The sequence below is a fragment of the Leuresthes tenuis genome, unplaced genomic scaffold, assembly GCF_036924035.1.
Source record: "Leuresthes tenuis unplaced genomic scaffold, fLeuTen1.0.hap1 SCAF_14, whole genome shotgun sequence".
NCBI classification, from domain to species: domain Eukaryota; kingdom Metazoa; phylum Chordata; class Actinopteri; order Atheriniformes; family Atherinopsidae; genus Leuresthes; species Leuresthes tenuis.
This window is the reverse complement of record NW_027325368.1, coordinates 16,212,102-16,225,036: the sequence shown is the minus strand read 5'-3', so window position 1 is coordinate 16,225,036 and position 12,935 is coordinate 16,212,102. Positions and strand designations below refer to the sequence as shown.

General features: G+C 43.1%; 1 protein-coding gene across 1 annotated transcript; it reads right to left on the bottom strand.

Moving 5' to 3' along the window:
- Positions 1 to 422: 422 nt before the first annotated feature.
- Positions 423 to 12,571, bottom strand: acsl3b (acyl-CoA synthetase long chain family member 3b). Its single transcript, XM_072364632.1, has 15 exons — positions 12,353 to 12,571; positions 9,493 to 9,990; positions 6,987 to 7,164; positions 6,792 to 6,901; positions 6,504 to 6,642; positions 5,736 to 5,886; positions 5,381 to 5,504; positions 5,035 to 5,106; positions 4,788 to 4,927; positions 4,284 to 4,456; positions 4,110 to 4,184; positions 3,837 to 4,028; positions 3,635 to 3,749; positions 3,385 to 3,542; positions 423 to 3,217 (listed from the first exon to the last, which is right to left on the bottom strand). Exons 2-15 carry the CDS (start codon positions 9,841 to 9,843, stop codon positions 3,060 to 3,062), a joined length of 2,136 nt encoding a protein of 711 aa, XP_072220733.1. The 5' UTR covers positions 9,844 to 9,990; positions 12,353 to 12,571; the 3' UTR covers positions 423 to 3,059.
- Between the last annotated feature and the right edge of the window lie 364 nt (positions 12,572 to 12,935).

Sequence of the window (12,935 nt, the reverse complement as noted above, 5' to 3'; positions counted from 1 at the left end):
ATAAATCAGTTAAGTAATAGATCTGATGATTGCTATCAGCTTTGTCCTAAAATGATAAATCCAGGCTTTCTCACGAAGCAGCACCTTGGCAGGCGTGCAAGCTTCTTCCTTTAACATATGGGCTGACGATCTTGTGAGACGCCACCTTTGTACGCCTGAAAGGAAAAGAATCCTTTGTTTACTAGCTCGGCGTGCAGGTTGACTCCCAGAACTGCATGTTCCGTTTGCGTCAAAGCGCCACACAGCCTTTCACAAACCACACTCACTCAGACACGTACATGTAGAGACTCACTGGCCTTCGTTGCCATAGTAACTATAGTTTCAGAATGATTCCAATCAAGCTGCTTATCGTCAGCTGCACGTTGGGCCACAAAGATCGCCGACACGCACACACACACAGAAACACACAAACACAAGCAGTGTTAACAACACAAACTTGTTTATTTCCATTACATAATTTTCAAGGCCAAATCACAAATAAATAAGGAAAGAGACACTTGCCGTAGCTCAGCTTGCAGGGCCACTTAACATCACACAAAATAAGGAGCAGACCTCCAGAACTGATCAGTAACAAAGATTATTAAATATATCAGCAGGAGCCTTTACACATGTACAGTTATTGTTAGTTTCAATTGAGTTTGATCTTTGAGCGCCTCCCCTCTCAACCTATTTGCAAAGCAAGTGAAAACAACAGTTCGTCTTTGCACCACCCGCTGCCTCCGCCTTGCCGCTAGCTGAGATCAATGTTGTCAGTGGGAAATGACGTGTGATGTGATGTCAGGGAGCGCTTCACATTCTGAAGACCTGTAAAGACGGCTCGTGTGTGTCAGAAGGCAACTAGCCGTCTCTCGCCAGGCAGAGAAAAAGCAGCAAAGAGCACAGTTAAGGTACTGACGTTTCACTGAAATGTCAGGAGAGAGAATTCTTCTTCTATAAAAACAGGAAAGCGGGCGACGAGCTCCCGCTTTGTCATAATAGTATGGTCGAACTTTTACAAGCTAAAGCTGGCGGACATCTGATAAGTGATAGTGTTAGAGCACCTGACCGTACCTTCATCAATGTGTGTTTAGTACAAGCAAAGCGGGGCTTGCGTTCAGAAAAGGTGACAGCAAAATGATGGCCACCTCACAAAGGACCACTGACCAAACACCGTTTCATCTTCAGTCTACAGAGGAATAAATACTGAAGGGAAAAAAAAAAAAAAGTCACTCGCAATACTGCCATTCATTAAATATCACCACCAATCAGAAGGCCTACTGTAATCAATATATGGTTTACAGAAAATCAAATAAACGGCAGGTGACAGAATCCCGTAGTACTGTTGTCTTTTATATACACTGCACATACAGTATCATACACATAAACCAGTTTAAATATACAGAAATGTAACTTGCACTGTGAGGTGAACCGACTTTTATCAAATATACTCAATTAAAGACGGAGTGTATCCATCGAGAATTTCTTCGGTCGCTCACATGGAGAGCTTTTCGTACAGTCGCACACTTTTGATCATGCAATTTCCACAATGCCAAATATTTCATGTTCGCTTTACACTCTCCGCACGGAACGTCCAAAACAGGCAACATCTAAACTTCCTTATCAGTGTCTCTCTACCATCCTCATTACTCCTGCGGCGTCCTTTTCCTACAAGCCTTCCATCGCTGACATCCGAAGCGGCGGCTCGGAACGTTAAAATGCCTGTGCATTCGTTTCCTCTTTACATACTTAAAAATTTGAGTATAAATATTGCACATTCATTTTGCATTTCATATTTATATGTAAAAAAAAAAAACCAAAACAACGAAAAAAACCTTTTTTTTTTTTTTAAGTAGACTAGAAAATAACTTGACCTATGGTAAATAGAGTAACATGTTTAGCTGCATCAAGAAGTAATTGGTGCAGCAATCAATTAAAAGGCTAAGTAATGCAACTATTTCTCTACAGTAAGCTAACTTCCCTTGAAGACATCCATACGGTGCATTGGTCATGACTGGAGAAAAACAGGACTAATGTGGCAGGTTTAGTCAATGAACATACGAGTCCCAGTGGAAGCAAAATCTAAATGGATACCTTCCTACCAGTGATGTTTGATCCTGCTACAATAGCTGGGAGCAGGGATTAAGACTTAAGTCAGTAAACATGCACTCAAATGAGCAACCCAGAAAGTTACGGGAGAAAATTACTTAAAAAAAAAAAAAAAAAAAAAAAAAAGTCAACAAAAAGGAGGAAGAGAAATAAAACCTTTAAGTAAGAGTAATTTTAAACATCTTAATGCTCAATCTCTCATGGCTTTGCAACACCTGTTCATCACACAGGAAAAGGACTTGTCAAATGGGTTCCAAAGCTGGCAAACCAAACACCGAGGAAACATCGCAACACAGATGACAAAATTTAACAAAACAAAAAGACACACACACACACACACACACACAGACACAGAGAAAGGACAATGTAAAGATAATAGAGATCCCTGCAAAGATTCTAACCTGAAAGTTACTAAGAGCCCAGGACCCCCCCTGTCAGGCTCATGCTACCCCACGTCCCTGACGGGTATCTGCGCCACGTGTCCACAACCGAGCCGTTTAGGTGGAACGCTCCAGAGAGCAGGTGAGGAGGAAGAGAAGCGACGGAGAGCGTGCGCCGACACAGACTTATATACGTCTAGCCTCGCGTTCGTTTCATTTGGAGACATGCAAAGGTCCGATTACATGTGCCGCCGTCGTACTCATAGCAACTCAAAGGGTTAGATCCGTCAAAATGGAGTCGTCAGGGAATCTCAGCGTGCGCGCCTTTGCTGGCTCAGATGTAAATCGGACTCCTTTCTGCCTCTTGATCTTGACCAGAAGCATAAAGCTCGGCTCAAGATTTTTTTTTCCCGGTTTTGATCAAAGCTGTTGCAGAGAAGCTGAGGAGGAAGTTAACGATTTTCTTTGCGTCAGTAATAAAGTATGTATATGTTACCTGTATCTAAATTCCTCTTGTAGTGCTCCTGGTGGGGACCTTAGAGCTCCTTGTGTATGTGTTCAAGTTGTATGTATTGTCTGGAGTGAATCTACGTGCTATTTTCCACCATACATCCTCTCAATGTCCTCTTGGTAGTGTGTTTTGAGCTCTTTGCGTTTCAGTTTGAATGCGTCGGTCACCAAGCCCGTCTCTGGTGTCCAGGGTTCAGCGCTCAGTCGGACCTTCTTGGGAATTTCAAATCGCTCCAGTTTGGCTGGTCGGAGGAGAGCAGAATCACACGTCAGCTTGACAGAACCAGTAATGCTCGCTCAAAGTGTGACACAAACCATGGGATGACACTGCACAAAATCTGAACCGATTGCTTGGCAGAGAGGACCACCAGCTGTCGATGTTATGCTATAAAGGTGATGGAACCCATACCTGAGAATGCAGCCTCAGCAATGATACGAAGGACCTCCTTCTCCATCTGAGGGTTGTTGCAGAGCTCTTCCCACGTGCCTTTTACTTCCAACCGCTCAGCCAGTGCCATTAACTGCTTGTGGTTGGGCACCACAAAGCTGATCACATATGACTGGTCACTAAAAGAATAAAAGACTTTTATAAATACTTTTCTCCCAGTGCAAAGACGGATGAGAAAAATGATTGGTCGGGGGTGTGTGAGGAACAATACCTGTTGGCATAGGCACAGATATTGTCTATGAGGGAGCAGTTCTTCAGAGCAGCCTCCACTTTGCCAAGAGAAACATATTCTCCTGCCTGCAGCTTCACCAGGTCTTTCTTACGGTCTGCAGCACAAAAAAACACCTCAAACTCCTGTAACATTTTAATCACACACACTCACACACACACTCATCAGTTGGTATCTTCCCTACCAATGATCTTAAGGCATCCGTCGGGGTGGACTTCTCCAATGTCTCCGGTACAGAACCATCTCTGTCCGTTCTCATCCACGAAAAAGTCCTCGTGGTTTTTGCCTTTACTTTTGTAGTAACCCATCGTTACATTGGGCCCGCCGATCAAAATTTCCCCTCTTGGGTTTGGTTTGTCCCTGCTGTAGTAACCACCTGAAGGTGCACAGATCACGCTGATTAATACCGTCACATGTCGGCCTCCTCTGCGGATCCATCCGTTGCCGCCCCACCTACCTTCTTCCCAGTCTTTCAGCGTGATCTCCGAACAAACCAGCGGAGCGCCGACCCGTCCTGTGCTGTAGTCCGACACTGAAATTTTGAGCAAAAAAATAAATAAATAAAAATCAACTTAGGCAAATTTGCAAACCGCCAACCAAAAAATGACTCGCATATTTTCTCCCTTCTTACTCTCACTGATGGTGCCAGCTCCACAGGTCTCTGTCAGGCCATAGCCCTGCCCAACGGGGCAGCACAGACAGATGTTCATGAAGCGCTGTGTGGCAGCCGATAGCGGAGCTCCACCAGAAAGCAGCACCCGCGTGTTTCCTCCTAAGAGCGCCCGCACTCGTTTGAACACCAGACTGGACGGGAGAACAAGATTGAGGGTGCACAGTTACTAAGGATGATGCGAGAAGACTTTTTGTTTTGTTTTAAATTGTTCGTAAATCAGCCTAGTATCCGGTATTGACTCATACTAACAAATGTTCTGCACAAACACAACATCGCTGTCAACACTACAAGGCAATTACATGCCAGAGATTAATTCCTCGATCCTTGTATAGTAGCTTGTTAACAAGGATGAGAAGAATCTGTGCTGTGTTATAATTAGCCAAGAAGAAAAAGAGGTTAATGTCAGCCCGCGTGCGACAGCGGGAGCAGCTCAGGTGTACAGGTAGGTGCAATGCGCCTTACCTGTCGCAGAGAGGCGTGCTGTATCCCTTGGAGATCTGCTCCATCTTGTAGTTGTAAGCCAGCACAAACAGTGTCTTCTGGAATTTGCTCATCTCCTCCACTTTGGTCATTACAGTCTTGTAGATTCGATCCATGATTTCCTGCACATATTGGAAGGGCACATGCTCAAATAACGCCAAACACATGCAAACTGTTGCACCAGTCCAGAGACATGGAATGAAAATCTAAAAGGCTGTATTTGACTTACAGGTACAGCAGCCATGAGAGTGGGTTTCAGCACACTGGTGTCTCCTTTACTGCCCTTCTTGATCTTGGTAGACTGTGGAAAAAAACCGAACAGCTCTGGTCAACTCTCACTGCTTTCAGTCTGAAGTCAGCAATCCAAACGGATGCTTTATGAAACCGAACTTTCAAAGTAACAAAAAGAATCCGAACAAACAAAAAAAAAAAAACACAAACTGTGGATTTTATGTGAGACCAGTGTTTTTTTTTTCTCCAAAGCAGTTCAAGAATGTTTCCACGACATGAAAAGCATCCCACCTCGTGTTTTAATACAAGGTAAGAAGGTAACCTCGGTCCATTTGCACACTGACCTGGTCGGCGAGAGTCTGCGGTGAGGAGTAGCCGATGCGACAGCCATGAGAGATGGACACCAGTTCTGCGCTGAGCTCTAAAACGTGAGCCAGTGGGAGGTAACCAATATAGGTGTCTGTCTCACTGCCGACACACAAACAAAAAAATAAAAAATCACATCATCTACAGCAGATACTCAGGAACCAATACTGCAAAAACAAAACAAATACGCAGTTGTAGCAAATGGTTGGAGAATAACCACAAACGAGAAAGAAAGAAGAACAAACAAAACACGGCGCATTCTGAGAGCTACAGCATAGCAAAAGACAGAGAGGAAGTGTCGGGGAATCAGCTGTGAAACGGATGTCTGCGTACTTGAGGTTAGGGATCCGCTCAGCCATGCCCGTGATACCAGCAATGATGTTGCCATGGGAGATCATGACACCCTTGGGGATGCCTGTGGAGCCGCTGGTGTACATGATGACTGCGATGTCCGAGGGCTCCGGCTTTCTGCGGTTTACTGCAACTGTTTGGAAGGGAAGTGGCCAACATTATTAATGCTAATAAGAAGTTCATATCAAGAATGACATAAATCAAATAAAGGCAGATGTCACCCAGCGTGTAAAGATAAACCTAAGAATACTTGAATAATCTCCCTTGGTAATTCATGATTGGCCAGTTATCAAAAATGTCCACTTTTCATTAGTTTTCTGCTGCATATGACTGGTAACTGTTTCTGGTCTTTTGTGCAACCATCTGGAATGAGATATCCACAAAATACAAGAGAAGGCCGAGTCCTACGACACAGACCGTCTGCAGCTCTAAATACAAACAATTTATAAACACTTATTATTAATTTATTAAATACTTTTATTTAATTTTAATCTATTTCACACACATATTGTATGGTCCACTTTAAGTTTCAGAAAACCTCATGAGAGGAAAAATTAAACATGGTCGAAGTGATTGTTCTCCCTAAAAAGATGGCCACTGTTATCAGCACACAGTGCACTTGGTAAGAGGTGATTTAATGACTATGTCGCACACTCAAATCACACATGAGGGTGTTAAGCCTCCACCGGTGTACTCTAATGTCCCTGACAAAATTAGAAACCATTTTAATCACGCCGCAGAAACGCTCACTGTTGTCAGGTTTGGATCCCAGATCCTTCACAGCATCCATGTTATAGACCTCGATGCCCCTTGGGATGTCTGGCCAGCTGGTTGGTTTACTGTCCACTACAATGATGTACCGCAGCCTTGGCACATCGCACAGAATTGCCTGGGATGGAAAGTTTGAATGCAATTAAGCAAACTGAACTGAGCTTCTAATCAAGCTCTAATGCGCCACGTAATGAACAAACGCTCATTTGGTGACTCTGTTGAACAACATTTACATAATGGAGACAGATGATGACAGTAAACGGGTACCTTGAGACGGCTCTGAAGCAGGTCCTTGCTTGTGATGATGTGCGTGACCTCGGTCTCGTTCAGGCCGTGCGCTATGGCCACAGGTCCAAGAGTGGCATACAGGGTCACAACTGTGAACGATTATCAAGGTTAGGCTTGTTATTTTTACAGTTGAATGATGACTGTATAAGTACCCAAGTCTGTTTCCTCACTCACGTGGGAAATTGTACATGAAGCAGGACTGCGCTGCCACAAGCCACTCGGCTCTGGTCTCACAGAAGATGGCGATGTTACACTGAGGCTTTTGTTTGAGAACTGCCAGCCCACTGCCAAAGCACTTTGCTGCATGGTAGGCCTCCTCATACGAGAGCCAGTTATAGTTCCCGAGAATCACCTACAGGTGACATGCAGAGATACGAAATAATCAGGATTATGTACACAAATGACACTGAAAAAAAACAAGAAACAATGGAAAAAGAGGCATAGAAACACAAGAAAGCGGTCGTGGACGACCCAGTAGCAGTAGAATGTGAAAATGGCTCACACCGGTACCAAATATACAACATCTTCCCTCATATTCTGTCAGTTGCTGCCATCTAGAGGACTTTTATTGCCATTCGGGTATTAAATCACACCATTCATGACCAGTTACTCTTCTCAAATTACTCACCCTGTGCGAAGGCAGACGCAATCAGGCGTCCCGAAGTCCACCAGATTTTCCTTACAACACAGCTCTAAATACAGCATAAATATAGTCTTTTCAGACACCAGAACCATAAGATTACTGGCTTCATCAGTCCGTTAATGAGGGCATTCAGTCATTCACACAATGGCCACTTTTCTGCTAATGTTCCTAATGGTTCACTCAGAAATACCCGAGAGATGGGAAGAATGTGTGATATATGCCATTAGTGTGAAAATAATAGTCTTTATAGCGTCACATTTTTCCTCACAATGTTGTTACAAGTAACAATACAGGTCTGACAATCCCGTAAGGTCACTGAAAACAGAGCTAAAATGAATGAATCCTTGTATCAGACATAAGTTCACAGGCAGAACGCTTGATATGCCAAGCGGCTACTTGTACATTCAAGACTACAGCATCAACACACACTTTTTGACTAAGCAGATAAAACTAAACTGCCACAAACTTTTTTCCACTGTCGGTCGAATGAAAAGCCCTAAAAAGGTCTTACAGAACAAGTTTCAGAGCAGTCGAAAAGCCACAAATCGTCATTAAGCATTAGCTGCACGCTGTCACATGAGCCTGCAAAACAGCAGGGCCGTGGCAGTACTTGAATGTCAAAGTTGATACCCACACCAAGGAAAAATCTTGATACAGTTTTTCTTCCCTTCCTTAAAAATGAAACATCCGCCTGGTATTTCTGGAGATTCAACTCTGTTCATTACCAAAACACTCGTCAGTCCTGACATTAACACGGAACAAATACCAGTGTGTTGAGCTGAATGTTGACTTCTCTGGCTGAAACACGGCTGTTACTGCCAGTAAGCTGCACACTTATTGTATACTTTCACACCCAGACACTCGCAGAAGCTCCGTTTTCTGTATGTGAAATACACAGTGTTCCCTTCTTTGCAGAATCTTTAGCTTATAAACGGCATATGACTGATTAATGTCAAAAAGAGAAGATCTTTGCCGGCTTTTTCCACTTCTTTACCCCATCATTGACTTGGGACCGTCGTCTCACTTGTCTGAATGTTAGTTTGTTTTCAAGCATGCACCATAATGTCAATCAGTTTGGTTGATGACGGAGTGGCCCGAGTATGATGACCCGCAGAGTTGTATTCGTCCCCACCTGAGCTGTTATGACAGGCTCTCACACAGAGATTCTGGCGCTCTCCTGTTTTTTTTCAATGGGACAATGGGAGGAGCAAAAAAAGAAAGAAAAAGGCCCCTATTTCCAAGTCAAAACTGCTCTTACAACAATAAAACACTCTTAGCTTAGTTTTAAACTGCCAGCAGCAGCCAACTCTGAGCTGTGAACTCAACGTGTTGAGCTGTTAGTGAGGGGATGGAGCTGAGGCTGGCTGCACCTGCATCTCCACCCCTGCACAAACGAAAGAAAACAGCGCAACAGTCGGTCAGTGAAAAACACGAGCTTTAATTCATTTGAGGACGCCCTCTGAGCACCGTCACTGCCGCTTGTCAGATGTGTTGTTTTGCCATAAAACTTAATATCGAGCTAAAAAAAAAAAGAAATAAAAAATTTGCAGTGTTGTGGTAAACTAAACAACTGTGGAAAAGAGCAGTTGAAATTACTGATATATGTTCAGACAGCGAGCTTCAGTCGCAGCTCAAATGCTTTTAAACATAGTTTTATCTCATTCATTGGATGACAACTTGATGCTATACTTCCTTATTGCAGGCAAAACTATGTAGGTTTGCCTTTGTTTGCCCGGCGTCTAACTAATTTAATAATACAAATCTGTCAGACTCCACTGAAGTTCTGATCATACGTTAGCTTACTTCTGCTGTGTCTGCTTGTCAGTTAATATGACTGCAGCATTTCAGCCTAGAGCCGACAAAACCGCCCCGGCGTGATCATTCAGGCATGACACCGACATGTTCACTTGCCTCCAGACTAAAGGAAAGCAACGCATGTCTGAAAGGAGCTTATGATCACGGGACCTACTTGTGTGTGACGGAAAGATCAAACGTTAAAAAGTCCAATCAAACAAGATGAGCAGGTCAATGTCTCACCTTTTTGAACACTTTGCCATTCGGCTGGATTTCATCCTCCTCACTGAGCAACTCCCTGGTGCCCAGACAGTCTCTCTTTGGGAACCTTCTTGCAGCGTGTTCAAACATTTTGTCCAGGGTGTCTATTCCAGGATGCAGCCACGCCACCAACTTCTCTTGGCTATTGATGGCTCTATAAGATCCCGCCGGCTGTCCGCTTATGGAACGTGCCTTTATTCGGCGAGCTCGTTCCAAACTAGTGCCAGCTCCGGAGAAGAAGTACCACGGTATGAAGGTGATGACAGAGTAGACCCAGACGACAGACCGGAAAACCTGCAGTAGCAGGGGGTTCATATCCTCCTTCAACTTCATCTTTTGAGGATGAAGTCAATGCTGGAGATAAATCAAACCCTGACAGCAACAGCACAGTGCACTGGTCTCTCCTCTTTGAAGTGTTCTGACCTGTGGCAAACGTCGAGGGTTGCACGCATCAGCGTTCGTGCAGCAAAGCAACCAGACCTGCGAGACAGAAAAACAACATGAAATTTTAGAGGTGTATTAAAGGATTAAAGAGGTTTTAACGCATTTTAAGAGGTCGGGCTCCAATTAATGCCAGTAACTGGCTCCTAGTAAATAAATCCTTGTTAGTGCGATCACCAGCAAGCTAAATTTCTTTCACAATACTCTCTGGCCCCATTTTAAACAGGGCGGCCTTATAGAAGAAGCATGATGCCATTACACTCAACATAAATGGAAACTGATAATCATTGTTAATCAACTAACCAAGCGATATACAATGAAATCCTTCTCACGTGTGAAGAATATTGGCTGTTCTTAAACTGCAAAATCAATGTGAAAGAAACCCAGTGTTTAAAAAAGACAAAAAATTACAGATACTTGCATCATTTGTCATGATCAAACAATCTGAAAGATAATAGTCAGATAAATTGCAGATGATACAGAAGAGAAAGTATTCAGACTGCTAAATAAGCAGTAATTGCCTTCAATACAGTCTTCCCAGTTCTTTTTTTCTTCTTCATTCATTCAAAGTGTACAGTTTGCAGCAACATTATGTGCTACACTCATCTTGCTTTTTTGGCTTGACTACAACAAAACATCTGATCACCTCCGATAGTCTTCCCGAGAGCTCAGCTATTTGTAGTGTATGCTTAAGGACAGAGTGTAATTTGCAATGTAGCCACTAAAAGAGGTCGCAGTGACTCTTTAGGTAGCTTACAGGGAGAGGCCCGGAGGTCATGACTGAGGTCTGCTAACCCCGGCCTGCTAATGTGACAAGCCTGCGAAGAATGTAACACGGGTCGCAGAGGAGGGCTGTTCCTGGCCATATGCAAAAAACACAGGCTACAAGAGGCAGAATGCAAGAAAGAAGCCGAGTTAAGGGTGTGAGAGCCAACCCGGAAATCAAATACGCGTCACATGCTCTGCACCACGCCGGGCTCTAGGACAGCAGAGCCAGATATACAGAGCAATGAGTTTTTATTTATCTATTCTACACAAGAAATGGCTGCTATTCATTAGATGCCGTTCAGCATAAAACAACTATTTTACTGTGTCTACACTTTGCCTACATCTACTGAACAGCATACGTATAAAGCGATGATGATGCAAATTCAACTGATCATTTCTGGGAATTTATCGGAGAGAAGTTCCAACCCAAAACCACAACGGCTTTAGGATCAAGATCTTAATCTAAAGACACTACGTCCCTCTGGACGAACCTGCCTCACTTGTTCTGCTGCAACCAACTGACAGTTCTGCAGTACTTGAGCAAATCAAACAAAGAACAAAGCCACCGGCACAGGAAAAACAGTCGAATCTGGGTTTCTTTAACACTAGTAATACAGGTTCAGTAACTTACATTGACGAGGTAGATACACACTCTCCTAGTTACCATTTCTTTTGTTGTAAATCCTTTGGGATGCAGAGCAGTCACCATGCGACGCAAACTTACAGTGGCTCATCAGAAACACAACACTTTATAAATAAATTAGACTCCAGTTGTACAATCAGTCCCAAGGCGATAAAGGCTCTAATAAACACCCACTCCCATAAAAGATTAATGAAGTTTTGTCACGTAAAGAAAAAAACAGGTAATCAAGCAAACTTTAATGATGTAGCTGCACACATAGGTAGTACATTATCACTATAATACATGCTCATAGTTACTTATATATAATATTATTATTAATATTTATAACTCAATGGTCAACTTCTGCATTGTTGCATTGCTACTTAGTAAAGAATATGAAACACTTAAAATACTGATATTTTATTCCCAGAGTAAGCATATGAAATACATCTTAACAGTAGGGTGATGACTAAACTGTATATCATTTGAAAGCTGGGGATTTTTCATTGAAGGAGTCTGACAATTGTCCTTTAATCACAAACCGTTTTTTTTTACGTTAGCTTGCTCGTTGACATTTGTTGTTCTACCAAGTATCGCTTTATATCAGTCTCCTTATCTTAAAAAAAACGCTGTTAATCAAGATGATTTTAGATACTAAACAGACTCAACACTAATTAGACTATACCGCACCATTCCTTTCACTCCCTTGTTCAAAACGGAGAAGCAAGCTTCAAGATTAGCAGTTAGCGAATTCAAGACGCACTAGCAACTAGCGAAGCTAGCATTTAGCTTCAAGCTAACTATTGCCGCGGTTGTTTTGCCGGCTGCTGGTGAAGTGAAACGAACTGAATCATATATTTGTCTAAGATAGAAAGCGATACAAAAACCATATGATTGTAAGAAAAAGTATGCCACTTTAAAAGCGACATGCTACACTGTTATGAAAACCGGTCTCTTACAATAATTCCCTCTCAACATCTGCAAAGCGTACACACTGCAACACATTCTCACCTCTTTTCTCAACCGCTATGCCGGGGTCGCCGCGGTATGGACTCCAGTATATTTCTTCTTGTACACACAACTGTGGCAGGATATTGACATAACCTGGAAAATATGGATTTTTTAGAAACTAATCGCAACTGAAAGCCGCTAATAAAACGAATATAAAATTGTAAATCTGAGAATCATCGGGCCAGCGTTGTCAGCCCGGAAGCTACTACTTGACGTCACAACGTTCCTCCGTCAACGATTGGACGACTCGAGGTGGCGCGTGCTAGGGGCAGCGGGGACGTCAGTGAGGTTACTGGCGGTCACAACTATCCGGATAGTCAGCTCTGTAAGCCATCGCAGCAATACGGGGTCTTAGTTCATTTAAAGTGTTCAGTCGGTCGTTGAGCTACTTTAACAAACAGGATTGGCTCCGTATGATTGCCCAGCTTTTTCTGATCAAGTATCTGTGTTGTGATTTCTGTTACAATGCATCAATAACAGTATATGATAAAGTTAAGTGTGCGTATGGAACTGAATGAAATCCTTGACTCCTGGGTAAACATGTTGAAAAGGTTCACTATTTGTCTTACTGAGGACTGAGATC